This window comes from Aptenodytes patagonicus, chromosome 6, assembly GCF_965638725.1.
Source record: "Aptenodytes patagonicus chromosome 6, bAptPat1.pri.cur, whole genome shotgun sequence".
Lineage (NCBI taxonomy): Eukaryota > Metazoa > Chordata > Aves > Sphenisciformes > Spheniscidae > Aptenodytes > Aptenodytes patagonicus.
In genome coordinates this window covers 69685266-69705397 of record NC_134954.1, presented here as the reverse complement: position 1 = coordinate 69705397, position 20132 = coordinate 69685266, and the positions used below count along the sequence as shown (strand labels likewise).

The window sequence follows — 20132 nt, the reverse complement described above, 5'->3', positions numbered from 1 at the left end:
TATATACATTTACTTTCCTTCCAAAAAGTCCAACCATTTAATTTTTAGATCTGAACTCAGTTTTGTGGATTTACTTTAAAGATTACAAGTGGGCCTAGTTACATAAGGAAAAAGTAGCATGAACTTTGGGTACGGGTACTGGAGAACTATAGATTTTTCCAAGAAATTCAGAACTTGCAACAGAACACACCCTACAAGATCTCTTAAGTCCTGGAGTAGGATGAGGGAAGAAAAGTAGACAGATTCTTCATATACAGGACTAGCAACAGCACAAACTCGGTGCAGACCAGCATTAAACTACATGTTTTCATCAGAATTCCAGCTTTCCCAAAAAGCGTTTCCAGTGAAGGCTGTGCTTGTAAGTTTGAAACTAAGAGCCATACATTTTTCATATCAAGAAGGCAATTAAATCAAATCACCAATTATTTCAAAGTCTTCTAAACCCTTGGGTACGTGGCTCATGTTTTTAAACTGATTACAGTGTAAATCAGATGAAGTAGACCAAAACATTGTAAAGGAGTGTCTAAAAAAAAAAAAAACCATGCATGCTTCTCCTAATTAACAATGGAAATCAAACACTTTCTTCCACTGTAGCTAGAAACAAGCAAATATACCCCTACTAACAGGAAGCAAGAATAATCTGCTAGAAAAGCTGAGTGACAAGAGTCTGGAGTGATGGCAGTTAGTAACGCGTAGTAATTTATACTGTTCAGGACAGAATTAACATAGCTTAGTGATCAGAAATGCGTGAAACATGAACAAGGTTTTTAATTAAATTTCTAAAGGGATATGAAAAAAGGTATTTACAAGTTTAGCTCAATATTAAATTCTGTTCTTAACTGAAAAAAATTACAACTCTGATTTTCTTTGGGATGTTCTTACAAATCCACATGCAATACATTAAGATTCCCTTACCCATTGCTTTTGTTTCTTCTCTTTTAGCATTCAGCAGGGAAAATTTGAATTTTGCTCTGACTTCACTTTTTGGACAACTGACTAAAAGCAAATATAATGACAGGTAGTCTTTGCTTTCATCGTCTAATCCCTTTGGATTCACTCTCAGGCACCTGAAAGAAATGCAGAAATTGTACATTTTTAAATCATACCCAGAATAAATTCAGAAATATTTTTATAAGATACAATGATACATGCTACCGAAACAAATGTTTCCCTTATGAATGTTGAAATTTTGAAATTAGAACCAATCCGTACCTATAGTAAAACTTCAAATAAATATTAAAACTCGTACATTTCTTGCACTTTAACTTTGCAACTTTTGCAAGTGGAAAAAAACCCAGACAAAAAACCAAAGCAGTTGCTAGAATAAAGACCTTACCACTTCATTTTGTCATTTGGCCCTGATGAAAAGGTAGAACTCTTTAAAACTTCACCCATTTCTTCTCGGCAAAAACTGAAGTTATTAATGGTCCACATGTAGGAAAATTTTACTACTTTAACCTGAACAAAAGATGTAGAAAATGTCAGTAACATACAATTACGTATCAAGCATTAACTATGATAACTAGTTCGACTGTCAGCACAACTCAGTATTTCTAGTTTTGGTTTTGTTTGGTCTTTTTTTTTAAAATTACAACTAGAAAATAAAGCCATTGGAATTTATATAGATTACCTGTGTGTAACACCAGCTTTCAGCCACAGGTCCACTGGACATCTCCCCAGGAGGAGGTGGGGTGGGAACCCTTGACATTGCCACTTATTGCAGGTTTATAGTATCAAGATAGCAATCCAAACTTCAGTAATTCTCCTAAAAAAAGTAATTCATATATTTTGTTCACCCTTTTTAAGTGTGAAAAAAAAATCCATATTACTGTGTTTACTAAACGATACACCTGAAATTAAACTTGAAAAGAGGACAATGGCTTTGGTATTTAGACAAGCTAGGTGTCACACATTAATGACCACTTGTACTCAAAATCTGCCGGCTGAATCCTCATGCAGTACTTTATAAAAGCAAGTGCCTATGCATCATATAATAACACTAACGACATTATTTCAACATCACCTTTGCAAATTACCACCTTGATCACTCCAGTCATGTTATAACTTTCTTCAGGATCTTCTCCTTTGATTTGGAGAGTAACTAGGGCCCTGGGAGCACTCAGTTGTTAGTACAAATGCGTTAGTTGTCCACACAGGCATCATTCAGTCCTGAAAGAGCACCTAGCCACCTGGGAGTAGAACAGGTTCAAACAATCCTGGGATTTCTCAAGGGAGGGTAAGATACTAAACTTGCATTTAAAGTAGTATTTTCTTCACACATCTTTCATGGTTGCCTTGTGTCTTTAATGCCAACAGATTCGACTAAAGAACTATAATCACCACAACCATAAGCTCGTTCCCTATCGAAGCACAAAGATGGAAAACAGTTTAAGTCAACTCACCAACTCTGAAGAACTTTCTAATAGCAAATAAAGCAATTTTGTTATGGATTATCACCTAACAGAGCACTGCAATTTCTCCTGCCCATCAGAAATTGAGTCACGTGCCCAGATTCGCCATATCTAGCTACAGACACATAATTAGTCAGCCTACTTGCACTAGCCTTTGTACATAGCTAATGAAAGAAGGCGGGCCTGTCAGAGGGTAGCTCTGGGTTACTGGGCTGACTCTCATTTAAGTAGGGTTTGCTGTCATCTTGAGACAGGTTCCTGCCAGAAGCACAGCTTCTCACTTAAGCAGCTCCATTAAGTTGCTAAAAGGAAATGAAATGAACCCTGATCAAACCAGATGAAAGTCACAATTGCTTCTGCCACACTACATTTTCTCTTAGTACAGAAAGCTTCTTTAAACATATCCTGCTATCACTAAAGCAACATCAGAAGCCTACAATCTTCCTGCGAGGTTTGAGTGCTTCACCATATAGGTCTTTTTTACTTGTGATAGAACAGCATTAATTGTCTTACTGAAAAGACGCGATTGCACACCACTAATCATGTTGTAACTCTTCCTCCAGGGATGGGCAACACACTGAGAAACAAGTTTTATGCAAACATTGGTAAGAAGACACTGCAAGACCACACACAATTCAGTCACGATGTGAACGAGTTTATTATTCCTACGGGAAGGGGAATTCTCTGCGAATCGCTATGATACTCAGTGGATTCTTTCCCTCCTGCCTTTCTGGCACCTCTTCTCACTCACTTGCGGTATCAATGCTACTCACTTGCCCTTCCACGTTAAAGCCTGCTGACACGAGAATCGCTCTGAATCACGAACGTATAAAACCTTGAAAACAAAACTAATTCTCAGTTTTTATCAGATAAGGAAGGAGATGCTATATAATCAGATCCCTTAACGGATCTCTACTAAGAGATCTATTACGACAAGATGAAAAAAAATCATTGAGTAGCTCTCCTGCAACATTGGATCATTGAGACATTCAAGCGTAATCACAAATACAATTCAGCTGCCTCTCATAAGTGACTTTTCTTTCCAAATAAAATTTGTATTTATTTATGGCAATCTTCAGTACTTCATTAGTACTTTCCATAAATGAAAACTAGTGACAAACAGCCACCCTAAATTTAAGATAATGGCACTTGTTTGCCCCATTTTTTTTTTTAAGCAGAAATCACAGGTATTGCAGAAGCTGTGTTTACCTAGATCTTGTTTACAGGTTTACAATTTGTTTTGATTCTCTGTACAGAACCACCCAGCATAAAATTCCTGGGAAGGACACATGTGAACATCCCTCTTTCGTGAAGCAAATTTTAGTACTTACATTACCATTATTTCTGGAAGCACATCCTATTCAATGGTAACAACTGAAGCTGTTACCCAAATACATGATGGATTTTATATAGAACCATATCCTGAAAGTGTTAGAACAGTTTACCTCAGCCTTATTGAACCTGTTTGCTCTTCTTCAATTCCGCAAAGCTAAAAACAAGAAGAAATACAGCCCATTCCTTATTTTGTCATTTGCATGAGATGCACAGGACTGTCTCATCTCTGATCTGTTCCTCAATTCTTTCAGTCCATTGGACCAGTCAGCTCCTAGTAACCACGAAGGAGCAGCACATCTGAGCCAAGTTTGCTCCAAAGGGGTCTCTAAATTGAAAAAGGCTGAAAATAACTGCTATATAGTATACTCTTCAGAAAGTGTCCAGTGACCTTATGCCAGCTACCAGTAGTTATCTGCCCCCTCCTGTCTCACAGCTAAATCAGCTTGATTCACTGAGAATTTAACTCTAAGCAAAGGTGGTTATTTTCAATTATTTACAGGTTGGTCTGCTGCCTTGTCTCTGCACCTGTTCTACCCAGGGCATTTGTACTTCAGAGGCTGCTTCCACCTGCTGTGTGGTGTTTATTATTTATTTCAGGTTCTGACAGAAGCCATGATTTTACACAAGTACACTTTTCAGATCCTTCTGAATAGCTTCAGCTTTTTGTAAAGTTTCTCATTACAGCATTAGGACCAGACAACTGATTTTCCTGAGCTCCTGATACATTTTTGAGGAACAGATTTGTATCTCACTTTTTTTGGCATCCATTTATTAAGCCAATCACATTTTTAGATTGAGAAAACTGGGAGAAAGCAAGAACTTTGAATAGTTTGATATCATACTGGGAGCCTGCGTTGAGAAGCAGTCTTTTTTATTTTTTAATATGCTTGGATGCATGATTTTAAAAAAATTAAAACCAACCAACAGCAAACTGAACAATGGAGAATAAATAAACAGAGCATCAGATGCTCTGTTAAGACATACCGAAAGACTGCCAGAGAACAGCAGGGAAACAGTTTAGCAGCACTGCTGATCTGCCCTTCACTTTACTTAAACCGTTAATCAGGATTCGGGTGCGGGCATGGGGGTATTTACCAAAACTACAAGGTGAAAGAACACAAGCTTCAAAGATGTTACCGTGACATGTAGAGGTGTTTGGGGAAGGAAGGAAAGAAGGGTTTTTTCAGTCCTCAGGCTGACACCCAGACCAACTGGGCCACCATGTGCCTTACCCGCTTTGTGCGGCCACCGATGGTTACCAGGGCAAAGCGGACCTCGCATGGGCAGACTGAAGGTGAGAAGAAAGATGCACCTACACACTTACCCTTTATTCTATGTACTGTACTCTGCTTGGGGAGAAGACTAAACACTACTTTGAAGAAAGTGTTTATGAATCATTGATTAGCCACTGTCATCAGCTCCAACAAAAAGGTTTTTCAAGTACCAAACCCTCATCACAGCCTATTAGATCAAACGGTTGGGAACAGACAGAGCTGCAGTTCACAAAACCAGCTGGAGAATGACTGGGCAGAATTAAATCAATGAAGTGAAGGAAGACAGGCCTGTTGTCTGCAAGACAAACAACTTAGAGGGACAATTTTCATGCTAGAACCTGCATTTATTCCTCTGCAGGCTATCACGAACAAAGCACCAGAGGTGACAGGACATTATCAGGTAATACCTCCAAGAGTTTTCAGACAATGCCATGCCTGTCTGGACACAGCTTAACAAACCAGTCAGTGTGGCCATTTTGCCAGGCAGAAGTCTCTGACCATCAGATGGATGAGGGCAAAAGAAGTTTCTGGCTTCCAAATTGGAAATTAGAGATGTACTTTTAAAGTGTATCAAGTACCTTTGTTGTTTGTTTGGATTTTTTAACGAAGTGATAAATCCATACTGAATGGAGTGCAGCAGTCGGTGACAATTCTACCCTGAGAGTTTGCCTTCATTGTCTTTCTTCAAAAGAGGAAGGAAAAGCTCAAAAGGTATTTTACTTAACCTGTACTCCCGGACCCCAAACACGATGGGCTTATCACTTCTACTGGTCTCTTAAAGTAGGTTTCACCTACTAATCGCTCTGCCAAATAGACCAGTCTCTGTTAAATCAGGATCTTCATGGAGCTGAGTACTACTTCCAGAGCAGTAGTGGGCAAGTAGGTAGAGATAACATGAAAAACAGTGATTTCTCAAAGCACATTTTATTTACAAATCGACTGAAGTACTTTCCTATTCAAACTAATACTTGTGTTACACTTCAAGCCATCTGAAGTTGATTATGTCCAATTAATTACCTGCACATAGAGTGTAAAGAAAGCATGGGCTACCCTCCATAAAACATATTTAAACTAAATTTCATCAAAAGCTTTATCAGCTCTCTATTTTCCTAACTTTTAAGAGATCTTAAGATTCAAAACTACTTCACATACCAATATGACATGAATTTCATCAGACAAACATTATCTTGTTTCCCCTTCCCAGAAATCGAGTATTTGTCATCATTATTCTAAATAAAGTTACTTTTCAACCTCTTAGAGCTAGACAAGAACACATTCCCAGTCTCTTACATGTTGTGTTGGAATGATCTCAACAACTTTTTCACTGAAAAAATGTCTAGCTCATTAAAAAAGTACCACATGCATATAAACACACAAAGAGGGATTTTCTACTCCCCCAATAATAAACCCACAAAACACTTCATAAACCTATTTGAAGAATTGCCCTAGGTGTTAACATGATCTTTTGCCAGCTCTCCTGTCTAAGAGCAGAAGCTCAGCATAACAACTGTATCCTAACAGTTCTTTCAGAGTAATAATAGCGTAACAGGTGCATACAAGCAGGTAGGTGTGCCTGTTAACCAGTGAGCATAGCAATGTTTTATCTTTGTATTTCAATAAGGTATTACAGTCAACAACCTACTGGCAGGAATGGCTAGATAAACTGCCTTCTGCAGGGTATCCAACACACCCCAAAAATCAAATCCAGCCTGCCAGAACCTAACCCACAGATCGGTTCAAGCAAATCAGTGACCCCGTCCTGCTGCCTCAAGAGCGAGAAGGAAAGTGCTTTGTGAAGCAGACCATCAGTTCCTGCTGACCTCCTTCTCTCTGCTATCCCTTCTTTCCAGGGCTTGAGCCCCCAGGATCGAAGCGTTTCCCTCCTGGGCTGTCCGTATTTTGGCACATCATAGGACTTCCAACATCTCATCACATGATATAACTGAACACGAGTGAGTCTGGCACAGTGTGGGCTTATTCTTGAGTCCCGTCCAGAAACTGAGTGAGACAAAGCAACATTTAACAGCAATGTCACGGTGCGCTTCCAAACCATGATGGCACAGTCTCCGCAATGCCCCAGAAAGAGGCTATGGAGCCTGTCCTGCCTGAAACATCAAACATCTCTACCCAACAAACTACTTCAAGCATTTAACAGATCATGTAAAAGTTAGAGTAACTTACTGTCTAAGAGTGACCGACATTAATACCATTCAGCAGTCTAAGGAAAGCCTAATAAATGACTATACCAACAAATCGCACGTACTGCATATTCCATTTGAATGGTGACAGTCTTTCCCTGAACAGGGCTGAACATTTCACGAAATGCAAAGCTGTTATGAATTGACTTCCCCCCCCCCCCTTGGAAATATTGATATTTCATCACTGGCTGAAAAAAAAAAAAAAGATCACCTTCTGAAGGTTAACTGGCAAATAACACCCTGTTCCTCCAACTTTTTCTACCTAGTAAATCCATAATTCAGAAACCAAATACAGTTTGTGTAACTGTACAGTCAAAACTTTGGGTTTTAAAAAAATATAAAGTAAATAGGCCTTCCATTCAATAAAATCAGTTTCCAAAAACCCATTCAAAATAAACATGCTTTAGCTACAGAGATACCGATTTTTCCTCTTATTAAACTATCACCAGTGAATAAAGTATAATACAGTACTATATAAGTAACATATACGTTATACATAATACTATCTATCAGTATTTGTTATTCAAGAAATCAGTTTTGTTTTTTAAATTATTTTAAAATTATTAATTTTAAATTATTGAGGAGGCAAATTCTTGGGAAAAATATTGAATTAAGGTTCATATCTTATCAGTTCTTGGGCGAGAGAGAGAACACATATGAAGCTAACGATGGAGGAAACAAACCAACCAGATCAAAATGGTAAGGTCTGAAGTGAAAGACATTTTAAGGCCCGAGATTAAGTTACTTTTGCATCCCCCCATCTGAAGCAATGCCCCAGTTGACTTGTGCAGTTCTAGGTAGCATCAACTTATGAAGGCGAAACTGTTTAAGAGCCAAGACAGCCATGCCCCTTTCTCCTTGGTCACAGAAGGACTTCTGTAATAGCCACCCATCACCTGGGTCATGCTTATCCAGCAGCATGAAAATCCTGTAGCTGATTAAACTGGCTTGAATGCTGCTCAAATCCACACAAGAGAGATTATCTTTCCCACCAAATCTCAGAGACTTAAAAAAATATCCAGCTGAAGAGAGAAATTTACCATTTTTTCTGTTTAAGAGTTTGTCTTGTAAGCCGATTATGCTTACAAAAATTCATAAGACATTAATAGTAGAAAAAAAATCTGAACTTTGTAAAAGATAGGATTGTTTCTTAATTAGCAGGATTTGCATCTCTTCACAATTGATCTTTTTGAAAGAATTGCTGCGCATTTCCTATATAGCTAACTATTAAAATAAATTTTCTGCTGGATGATACACGACACAATAATAGACATTTGAAAGGTCTATTAAGCTTAGGCAGTTTTCCAATTTGTTCAATATCATCATTTGCTTCTCTGAAAACAGACTCAAGATATACCTAGAAAATTTAAATACAGTGTTTAGTATTTATTGAATTTAATCCCTATCTATCACTGCAACATTTGAGTGAACAGTACTACTAATACTTAAACAATTGCAGTCATATATATCCATCCCACTAAGTTAGAAAACCTGTAAGTTGAGGATCTACTACATTTCACATTATTTGTAATACTTTTAACATACAAAATGTTTCCTTTTCAGGGCAAGCGGAAGGGAATAGCAGTTGGGCTACACACAGGAAAACCCTATGACACTGAAGTGAGAGGTCTATAATAGTTAAAAGGAAGGTTTTGGGTTTGGTTTTTTTAACATAATATTAAAAAATGCTTATTTAAGTATATGTTTGCTTTGGAACCACACAATAGCAACCAAGTTTACACAAACCTAAACCAGCTTCAGGGCTTAAATCATAAGCTCTGGCTGCTCCTACGTGCTTCAAGCTTAAGATCTTACCCTTGCCATCCACCAGCTCTGCTGGAAGCTACCGCCCAGCCAGGAGAAACACACGCTCCAGCACCCACACCACAAGCCAACTCATAACCCTCTCCACAGTTCTCCAGTGAGGAAAAAAAAAAATACTACTGGACCATGACAGCTGAGAAACTACGTATACATCCCCTGCCACCCCTGCTCCAGAGACAGTAAACTGCAGCAGAGATAGGGCAGGCAGCTGGGCTCAGGGATATCTTAAAATAGCTGCAACTAAGACTCCAGAATTTAAAAGCACATCCTCGAGGTGGTTCCAGCAGGAAGGCAAAACCCAGCACGTGTGAAATGCCTGACTTTTCAGGAGGATGGTGGTGTAGCTATAACTGATAACACTAAAGTCAGCAGCTCAAAACTAGCAAGATTATGATATTGGTTTTAAAAACTGTAAAGCTGAGTACATGTAATTTTCAGGCTCTTCTCTGAATTTTCTTTCCTATCCTAAGCCTTTGAAAAATAAAGTTGAATTTTACCTCAGCTGAGAGAAAACCTAGTGCCCAGCAGAGCTTGAACTGTAACTGTCTAGTTTACATCATCCAAGCTTATTAATAAAAATCCCTCAGCATTAGCCTTGCATTATTGTTCTGTAATATAAGAAACCCATTGCGCTCCTTTATTAGATAACCTAGACCATTCCCTACAGGAGTCATCCATGCATTTCCCTGGAGAAGGAATGCAAGATTATTTCTTACAGCATATTTCAATTTCATTGCTCAGTCTAGTTTTATGGGACTCAAAAGATGGGTACTTCCACCACGATTCCTCTTGGGAAGCTATTCTATTCAAATAATCTATTACTATTGGGTTTTTTTCCCTGGTATACAGCCAAAGCGATCTTTTCCCCTCCTTAGTTTCACTCCATTACTCTTACTCAAACAAATCATTGGCACATGAAAGTATATTAAACGAAGACATTTTTTCCCTAAATACTTCAATTACACACAATCAAGAGTTCACCAAATTGAAAATGCTAATCTTGACTTTTGTTTTTGCACGTGAAAGAAATATCCGTATTAGCCAACGGAAAGTTGACTTCAATTGTAACAAAAAGATATCTTTCTCCAGCAGATTCACAGTTAGTTTGGGGTGTTTTGTTTTGTTTCCCTTGTCTTTTTAAATTCATAAGATTTGTGAAAAGCACTGGACTATACTCTCTGGAGACAGGTGCTTTCACTTGCTGCAGAGAAGCTGTACAGAGCAACAGCAGCATAATGCTCTCCTCATTAACCTCTGCAGATTGTTATCACCTGGAAAGTTCACACTACAACTGCTTTCAGCAGCCAAAAGGTCATGCTCACAGATGTTATCAGGAGAGGTTTTTGATCATTCATTTGTTGCCTTATTACCTGTCATAGCAAACAGTGGACAAATTTGTGCACACAGCTGCACCTTCATGGAAACGTTGAGAGGTACAGCTCATCTCAGGCCTGTTCTATGGGACTGGTTTGGTAAGAGGCAGAGAGTACTACACTTTGTGCAAAAAACAACTGACACTTACATGCTAGGAAACAAAAACACCTACACATGACTTCCAAACCCCAAAACTCAATTCTGCCAGAGGACCAAACTGCACTTGATGCTAGTTCTCCCCAAGACTTGAAACTGGACTAATTTCAATGGACTGGGTATTAAGTTTCATCCACGACAGTTGGTTAGGCAACATCCTAGGAAAGACAGGTAGGTCAAGAGGTAGAGCTGCACACTCACTTGCTTTGGTGAATATGAAGTAGGAGTCTCCAAAAGCATAGCTATGTGAAGACCTGGTGAAAGCCATCAAGACAAGCAAAACTTCACATCTCAGTCTTGGACTGCAACTAAACAGGTTCACACACAGAGGTAAAAAAGAAAATCCTAAAAGCTCAGTCTAATAGAGACTGGTTTATAGAATCATAGAATCGTTTAGGTCGGAAAAGACGTTTGAGATCATCAAGTCCAACTTCTGAAGTTCAAAGACAAGTACACAATTTCTCCTGTTCTATTGTTTCAAAAACATCCAGATACCAGTTGTTTTGCTTATATTTTTGGATTTAAGAACAATTCCAAAATAATCTGCTTAAGCTCCATTTTTCCACAACAAAAGTGATTCAAACCTTTGCAGCTTCCTACAACTTTTCCCACTTTCAGCACAGTCTTACTTGCTCAAGACAGAAGAAAATTTTTGAAGTACCTCTTAACTCTCTAGACAGACAAGTTGAGCAAACTCAGCAGCCATAAGCTTTTAGAATTATGCATTAGAAAGAGTAAGTCCAGAGACCAAAAGTAGTATTCACATTTTTTCCTCACAAGGGTTATTTCTTTAGAATTAGTTTGAGCGTTAAAAGATTTCTGTAGCTTTCAATTTCCATGGAACCATTTGACGCCTCACAAGAAGAGGCTACTCAGCAATAACCACTTCTTGCTTTGCAACACCAAGCCCTGCTGTTTCGCCAGCAGCTGAGACTGCTGAACTCACTACTCCGATTTGCAATCTCAGACCGCTTCCCCGGGGTGAGAGGGAAAGGGAGCAGGGGATGGTGCAGTTTACTCCACATCAGGCTCCTCTGCTACAGGTCTTTCTCCAAAAGGCTAACATGTCACCTGCTCACTTGACAAAACCCGTGCAAAATCTTTGAGGGTTAAATTGAGGCCTAGGACAATATTCAAAACTATAGGAAAAATGCTGTCTTGCAAAAAGCAGTAGCTACCAAGGTGTGAATGCGTAAAATCTTACTCAGACCTTGTTGAATAGGATGTTTGCTCACTCCCCCCCACCCCCAGCGCAGTCTCCTTATGCCATCAGTTTGTTCCTCTACAGGTAGATTGTTTTACTAAAATTTAAAAACAGCAGCAAGGTAAACACAACGCTACAGGCTGGCGTAGGGCTATTGGGGTGGCCCAGCTAATCCAGGCACAGTTAAGCAGATTTCAGCTTGACAAAAGCAACACGGTTGATAAAAGGCAGTAAGTTCTATCAGACCAAACTCTCTTTTCATAAGCTGCTTCAGCTGCCTTCGAGAGGCTCTTGCCAGCAACATACCCCACAAACCACTACGCCGTGAACTACTATGCAACCAGCTGCCTCATTACCAGAAGCAGTGCCTCCAGAAAGTGTGTTGCATGGGCTGCAGGCCGCCCAGGCAATCGCCCACTGACATCTACGCTTGAATAAGCCAAATATCCCTCCTTGCTTTGCTGATGCCCTAGCACAGTTGGGCTTGAAAAGTCCTCCACTGTCTATGGCAAGTAAATAGATTTGATTTCATCTTCGGTGCTGTCAAATATGGCAGACCAAAAGTGGACGCACGTCCGCTGCTTTTTGCCTCTGTCCACGTGAGATGTAACCCCGCTGTGAATCATCCTGATGAGGTCGCCTCGTTAAACGTAGCGCTGTGCAATGCCTGTGGTGCAGCCACAGAAAATTGCTTTCATGAAAAAGAAAAACAAACAGAAGGAAAAAAATGCAATTTAATATCAGGAAATCAAGAAGTCAGCTAACACCAAGTGACAAGTCCATCTTTAAAAGTGACGCTGAAAACCTCTGTGAAGGCTTAGACACTATAATTTATTAGTAACCTGGACTAACATTTGATGATGCTACTGCCATATATTTTTCCTCTCACCACTCAGGGAGCAGAGTCTCACAACTGTCAGAGGGGACGGCACATTTCCAAACACAACTGGTATTTAAATTATTAAAAGTGATGCTTGGCCTGTAAAACAATATTCAAAACTACTGACTACAGAATAAAGGTTGATTTTGCTTGATAATCCTATTAATATAGCTAATCATAGCATCTAACTCTGGATACAAAGTTTACCACGTACAAATTTTGAGCAGGCTACTACCTATGTAAGCTTTTTTTCCACCTCTACTCATATCATGCTTTCTCCCCCGCCCCCCCCCCCCCCTTTTTTTAAGAGAACAACCACACTTTAGGAGAACATTATTAATAAGGCATCTTTTGCCATAAGCAAGACAGGAACTCCCCTAATCAGAAGTCTCTCGAGATATAATAGTACTAGTTCAAGTGTTCCAGATGTATTTACTGTATTTTTTTTCCTCAGATCAGCCACCTGCCCAGTGTATTTTGCAAAACTTGCAAAACTGTATTTATGCAAACTTCTTCAGCATAAGAAGTTTCAGTTTCTTATAAACTATATCACCCACTGCAACACAACTATTCTTCTGCTGCCATTTTTAATTTAAAAAGTTTGTTTGCTATACGCACATAAGTAACAAGAAAAATCTACCTTGAGCTATTCTGCAGGGAGATAAAAAAACATCGAAACTAGATTTCATGCATTCTATTCCTCCGAAACCACCATATGCCAAACACAGAACCAGACCTAAGAGTAAGATCGCACCAACTTTGACAGTCAGTGCAGCAATGTATTATATTAACCTACAATTACACAAAGAAGTTAGAGATTTCAGACAATTTGGTTTCTAGTATAACATTTCCAGAACTGAAATAGTATGACTCAAGTCTTTAAATGAGTTCATACAGACTGTACGCAGAACTTTCCGAATGCGTGAAAAAACACCTAAAAATAGGTACAAACCCAAATGTATGCAAATAATTGCTGCAATTAACTTCATACACACCACAGACAGAACACATTAGTTGAAATGACTGCATTTCGTCCTTTGTTACAAGAACAGTTACTCAATTTGATATGTAAATATCAGTGTGACCACCGGTACCTACGATGTTCATAAAAAGGAGTTAAAGTTTGATATTATCATTATATGTTGCTCCATCCCAGAAGCTGAAGCAAACTATATTAAGCACTTGTTATCTAAATTTGTTACAAAACAGTTCTGATTTTATCTTCAAGAGTTTTGATTACAAACAAACCAGTGACTCTGAAATTAAACTCAGTTAACAGGGAATCCATCTGTTTCAAAATTTAAGAAAAATTGCCACCAAAGAGTGCTGTTTTATTGCTGAGGTAACGTCTACAGATTAAGTAATTCAGAGCCCTAAGGTGTTAAATGCTGCAGACAGTAAACGAGTGCCTCCTCTAAAGAATTTTAAGACATTATTAGCTAACTAATCTGAATCATTAGATGAATACAGTAAGCACTCAAAGCAACAAATGACTTGTATTCAGATTTTATGTCAACTTAAACCAGTGGTTTTTTACTTAAACTCCGTATATTGAAAACAGCTGTCCTTCACAGGCTACAGGCCATGCTGTGATGGAGAAAACAGATCCATCCATTAGAAACTGAATATGAATAAAGAAAGCCAGGAAAATTAAAACTTTTGGGAGAAGTAGTTTTCCAAAGAAAAAGTCAACATGGTACAGAGAACTAGAAAGTATGACACCAGAGGAGAAAGTTATACCAGCTGTTCCTCAGGCCAGAATGAGTTCTGCACCTACACATAATTTCAGTTGTTCAGGAAGCCACGGCTGATGCAACTAACCCCAAACCCTTTTAGAGACACCCAAGTCTAACTAATTTTCCAAACATTTAATACACAAGAAAACGTCTTCATTTGAAAGAAATCAAGTGCCAGTCATCGCTCCCCCCCATTCCTTTCATCTCCATTCATAACCCTACTTATGAATTGATTTTGCAAGTGACTTGACCAACTGGTAAGTGAGCTCTTGGGAGGGGATAAATGTTAAAGGAACAATCGGGAAGGAGGCCGAGAGAAAGCCTGGCTCCCAAGTTTCACCCAGTGATCCTCTCCACTGCACAACAGAGGCAGGTACCACAACAAGAGGTTCCCACCCCATGAACTTTGGAAGTTTCCCAACTGCTGGAGACATTTACTCCATAAGCAGAAGCACTGCCTACGCCAAGAGCTACTCTGTTGCATTCTCTCTGGCACACAATTGCTTTGTCATTCTATAAAGCAGCCAGTTAAATTACAGGTCAAATGATAATTCACCTTTCAACTACTTAAGAAGTCAAGTCACAATATAGTGCAAAGAGCAAATGTCACACGAACAAAGGCGGATGGAACTGTCACAGACGGTTCACTACTCAATTGACAAAGCACCACTAATTAAAGGCTAAGCAGCTGTCTATTCCAAAGCAATCCTACAGCAAGAGTACAATCAAACTAGAGCTTCAAATAATGCTTATCAGCTAAGTGAGCCCAGATCCAAAGTTGGGTTTTTTTGAGACAATTGTTTTAAATTGAACATTCACAGACACACAAGAAGTAAATTACTACCTTGCAAGCGCTCACAAAACCCACCAGCTTCATTCCATATATTTAGCAATGAAATCAAGGGAGAGCACACTTGACATTTCTAATGCTTAAAAAAAAAAGGGTTACAAGTACGTACAGCAGCCTCTTTTGTAGAGGTGAGAAGTCAACACAGAAGTTCTTCTCTCCATTCACCTAGCATTCAACTTTACGTGAAAGTCTACTTTGAAATCACTTAGTCCATCTTTAATCTCTGAACAAGCACCACGGAAAAGAAACTATTTTTTTCCCCTAAAGCAACTGTCAAATTCTGGAAAAAACACATTACAATTGTTTTACGTCACTTATTTTTGATGATTTCTATGGAAAGAAAAAGACAAGCAACCAATGAAAACTGGCAAGTGTAACACTTTTCACAAAAATCAAATGATAAATGGCTTTTGGGAGATACAGGGCATTATCAAGGATAAGTAATCTAATTCAGGGAATTTGTACATGTGAGCTCTCTAGATTATTCCATGCCAATGAGTTTCTGAAATCAGCTGAAAGAGCATCTCACTTTCCACTACATTTCCTAAATGCTATATGCAAACACCGATCACAGGAACGTTGACAGATACATGCATGCTTGCAAAGTGATTCCTTGTAAAGAACATAAAAAAACCCTTTAGAGCTGACAAAGAGTAACTTTAAACCAGGTTACCAAAAACCACATCGGAAAGCTATTAAACTCTGGTAAAATGGAAGCAAGAGAGTTGAGGGTTTTTTCTGTTTAAGCTCGCGCCAATACTGAACGTATACTCCTGCCAAAATTCAGCCCCACCACACAAGTTGAACAGCTGAAACATTACCAAAAAAATGAAACATTTATGCAACACCATACACACTCTATAACATAGCATACACATTACTGCAGAAACCCACTGAACTAGGGCAAGTGACCATCTTCTCTCAGTAACAACTACTACAACATCTAAGTTGCCACTATGAAAATACTTCCACCCCTCAACCCAGTTGCAACAATTCTCCCCTAAGCACAAACTGAAGGAGGTTTCCTACTTCCATTTGAAGGGACAGTTCCAACAGGAGTCCTTTTGATATGGGTGGGACAAGAAGAAATAGAAACAAAGTGCCGTAAGGACATAAACCAGAAAGTTTCTCAAGACATCAAAGCAAGGAAGAGGTCTCTTGTGAATATGCATGCGTTTTGCAGAGGGAGGAAAGGGAACCAAGAGCTTAGGCATGAAAGCCTCTCGGAGAGGACGTCTCTGACATGATGGAGCAGGCATTAGACAACCACTGAGGCAAGAGCCTTCTATTTTATCCTAAAAAATGCAGGGCCCAGGACACACATGACAAAACACAGAGCCTGTCTGGCCACCCAACTGCTCTTCGTCCTCAGTCTGATGATCTCTGCAGAGTCAGGATAGGGCCGTGTGTCCCTCCAACTTCACCGTGCTTCTGAAACCATGTTATTCACACAAGTTAATATATCATCAGGACATCGTTTTGCTGCCCTATCATTAGTTGACTGTGTGTAGCAAATTAGCTGATTTGATGGAGATTGCTAAGGAAGCACTAACTGTGACTCTTAAGAAGGCAAAGTGTTTTAACATAAATAGTGAGGGAAAACCTAAAAAAAAAAGTGGGAAGGGAATGACACTGACACTTTTCAAAGCAGTAATGTTTTGATCCAGGGCACGGTATTTTGAAGATCACAGGATTTTATGACTACAAGTATCAGGTTACTGCTTTTCACGAGTGTAACAATCTCATTTAGATTTCCTTACTCTTAACCATCTTTTGCGAAATACACAGGAAGCAAAAAGGGCAGCATGTTGTAGACTGCTTTTTACAAAGAGACAGAAATGCCTATAAGGAGCATATGAGCCTGTTGCAAAACACTGTCAGAAAAAAATACCACAAACATCCACTTGCCATCAACAGAAAGAAAAAAAAAAAAAAACAAAACAAAATGGGATGGGGTAGTTTTGTAACACAAGGCACACGGAAGCCTACTTCTGAGCATACCCCAGAACCTGGAAACAAATTCAACAGGACAAATTTCTAACTACAATCATTTCTACAAGGGCATAAGATGTAAAGAGAAAAAAGTGAACAGTTAAGATAGAGATGTGAAGAGACTGTATGTGAAAGAGTAGGAAAACCACAAACACAGACAGAAAACCAAGGAAGAATGAATAAAAAGAGAAGTCTATGAGATCTATGTGCAAATCTTAACTACATTACCTATTACTGCCTCAGCGATTTCTTTTCCACTTTAAGTTGTGCTGTTAATGACAACTGGTTTCATTCTCTCTCCTCTATATTTACGTTTAGGTGCTTTCAAAGGCTCAAAAATTAGCAGATAAACACAACATACGGGGAAAAAAAAAAGAGAGAAAAGTAGTTTTATAACACATGATTTCAGCTGAACATCCAAGAACTGTAAGCAGTATGCACTGACAGTTGAAATCAGTGATTAGGCTAGAAAAAACTTGGTGGCTTTTCAAATTCTTTTTATATCTGTCTATAGCATATACAAGTTTTTAATAGCAACAAGTAGCTCACAACGCCTATGCAAGTTCAGAATGTAATTCTTTATTTTCAGTGACAGTTTAAAAGCAGGCTGCAAAGTACCGAAGTTAAAAGTTTGGCAGAAAGCTGTTTCAAGGCAATGTAACACCAAGGATATTTCTGGATATTTAAAATCTCAGGTTTCCAGAAGAGAGTTAAAAGTAGCTTCTGGTGATGCACCAAACCCTGCCATGTTTGCAGCTTTATATACAAGAGGCATATTGTTTAAAAATTATTTTCCCTTTCCTGAGCAAATGTCCACTTACAGAGTGGGGGGGAAATACTATGGAGTAGACACACACTGGAAATCCTTCACAAACATTTACCTTTGTCCTAGCCACGCATCCCAGAAGGCCCAGTTAGAGAAGCCAGGTAAAATACTTTCAGAAGTGACACTGACTGCTAAGTGTCCCTCCAAGAAGGGATTTTTATTTCCAGAAATAATGAAGTTTTTAGTTAAAACAGAAGAAGGAACAAAACCTTTTTTTTTTTTTTAAACAGTTAAACAAAATGCCTTGGCAGTCGTACAAATGGCTCAGCTTCAGCAGCACTGTGGTACAAATTCCTCTAACCATATGGGATACCTATCAAAACGCTGCGTGCTGCAGAACTGATAAGTATAAGGAATGACCCAGCTTGACTCTCGCAGATTGTTCTTCCTGGCAGGAGGCTAGAAACAATACTTTTTGTTCAAATACTATTTTTATAACTCTTAACACCATTTTAGAAAAGAAGTTAAGAACATCTTCACAAAGCAAAGCTACATTTTAAAAGAAACCGTTCATTTTAGTATATTGCAGTTTATAAAGGTATTGTGAACTCATCGATAGCACTCGTGTTGTTTTCTTTGGTTTTTTCCATTCTTCGTGCCCCTTCCCAGCTACTCCTGCTCTCAAACAGCCTTAACGTGATGCAAATTTCACCGGACTCCAGTGAATTTCAGTAGATGACATCATCAGGTGAAAACCAGCCTTAGTCAACTCCACTTCCTGACCACGTATAAAATGGTGCACGCAGCACAGATGAATCAAGCACAAGCTCCTAAACATTATTCACTTGCTGCTACAGCGTCCCCGAAAGTTTGCCACGGCCCCGAGAAGGGACCCAAAACCCCAGGGGTTTGGGGGTTTGGTTTGTTGGGTGGTGGTTTTTTTTTTCCTTACAAGGTGAGAACTTCCCAGAACCAGCTGTCACGTCGCAGTTTAGGACAGCCGGAGCACACGCGGAAAAGAGAACGTTAAGGGCTGTTTCGCAGGAATGCCTTCCTGCCGAAAGCACTCATGCCAGGGCCTGCACGAGCCCATTACGAAGCGCGTCCTGCCCAAGGTATGGATTACATACGTGGAAACAACACCGGTCACAAGCCTCTTCGGGGCGTGCGCGCCGGGCCAGCGCCGGCTCCGAGGGCGAGGAGGCTTCGCCAGAGCGAAGGCGACGCGCTGAGCGGGCGCGGGAGCGGCCCTGAGGGCAGCGGGGCGGCCCCGCCGCTCGCAGCCGGCCTCCCCGCCGCTCCCGCGGCCCGAGGGAAAGGCCCCGCAGGCCGCTGCCCCGGGCAGGGGGACCCGGGCCCGCCCCGCCCCGCCGGCACGGGCGACGGGCAGGGGAGAGCACAACAAAGGCCTCCCCCCGCCCCGCGCAACCCCGCCCGCCGGCAGCGCCCCCCACCGCCCCCCGGCCCCGGCCCCTGCCCGGGGCGGTACGTACCGGAGCGCGGCGCTGGCTGGGCGGCGCGGCGGGTCTCATACTGCCGGGGCGGGGGAAGGTGTGGCGGTCACCGGTGCCCGGCGGGAGGCGGGAGCGGCGAGGCCGGGCGGTGGCGGAGCCGCATCGCTGCCCGCGCCGAGACCCGCTGCCGCCCCTCCCGCGCGCTCGGCACCTCGCGGCTCCCGTACGGCCCCGCTACCGCCGCTCGCTGCCGCCGCCGCCGCCGCACTTCCGGGCAGGGAGGGGTCACGCCGCCCCGCGCCGCGCCGCTTCCATCCGGGCCCTCGCGCGCGGCCCCGCCCCCTCCCCCGCCGCGCCCGGGGCGGGGCGCGAGGCCGGCCGTTGGGCGGCCCGGGGAGCGGAGGGCCCGGGCGGCTGAGGGGGTGAGGCGGCGGCCGGAGCGCCGGGGAGGGCGGCCGGCACCCCTCCTTCCCTCCACCCCCCCCCGTCACTGTTTGGGGACCGGGGCGGGGGCGAGCGGCTGCCGGCAGGCGCGGGGCGCCCGGAGGAGGCGGCGGGGCGCCTCTGGGAAGGCTCCGGGTGAGGAAGGGGCCAGGCGGTGCCGGGGCGGGGGAGCCCAGGGGTTTGTCGCTTGAGGTTTCGGTGGGGTCGGGCGGGAGGAGCTCCTCGGAAGCAAGT

At 41.3% G+C, this 20132-nt stretch overlaps 1 protein-coding gene across 3 annotated transcripts in view; it reads right to left on the bottom strand.

Moving 5' to 3' along the window:
• SPOPL (speckle type BTB/POZ protein like) overlaps positions 1-19679 on the bottom strand; it is a 78179-nt gene extending 58500 nt beyond the window's left edge. The window contains exons 1-4 of one of the 3 annotated variants that reach the window (XM_076343111.1): positions 19494-19679; positions 1631-1765; positions 1337-1458; positions 916-1067 (exon numbers count right to left, since the gene is read on the bottom strand). In XM_076343111.1, the coding sequence (XP_076199226.1) occupies positions 916-1067; positions 1337-1458; positions 1631-1708 (352 nt within the window). In that variant the 5' untranslated portion in view covers positions 1709-1765; positions 19494-19679. The remainder of the gene's footprint in view (positions 1-915; positions 1068-1336; positions 1459-1630; positions 1766-19493) is intronic. The other 2 variants (XM_076343112.1, XM_076343113.1) reach the window with 2 other exon arrangements.
• Between the last annotated feature and the right edge of the window lie 453 nt (positions 19680-20132).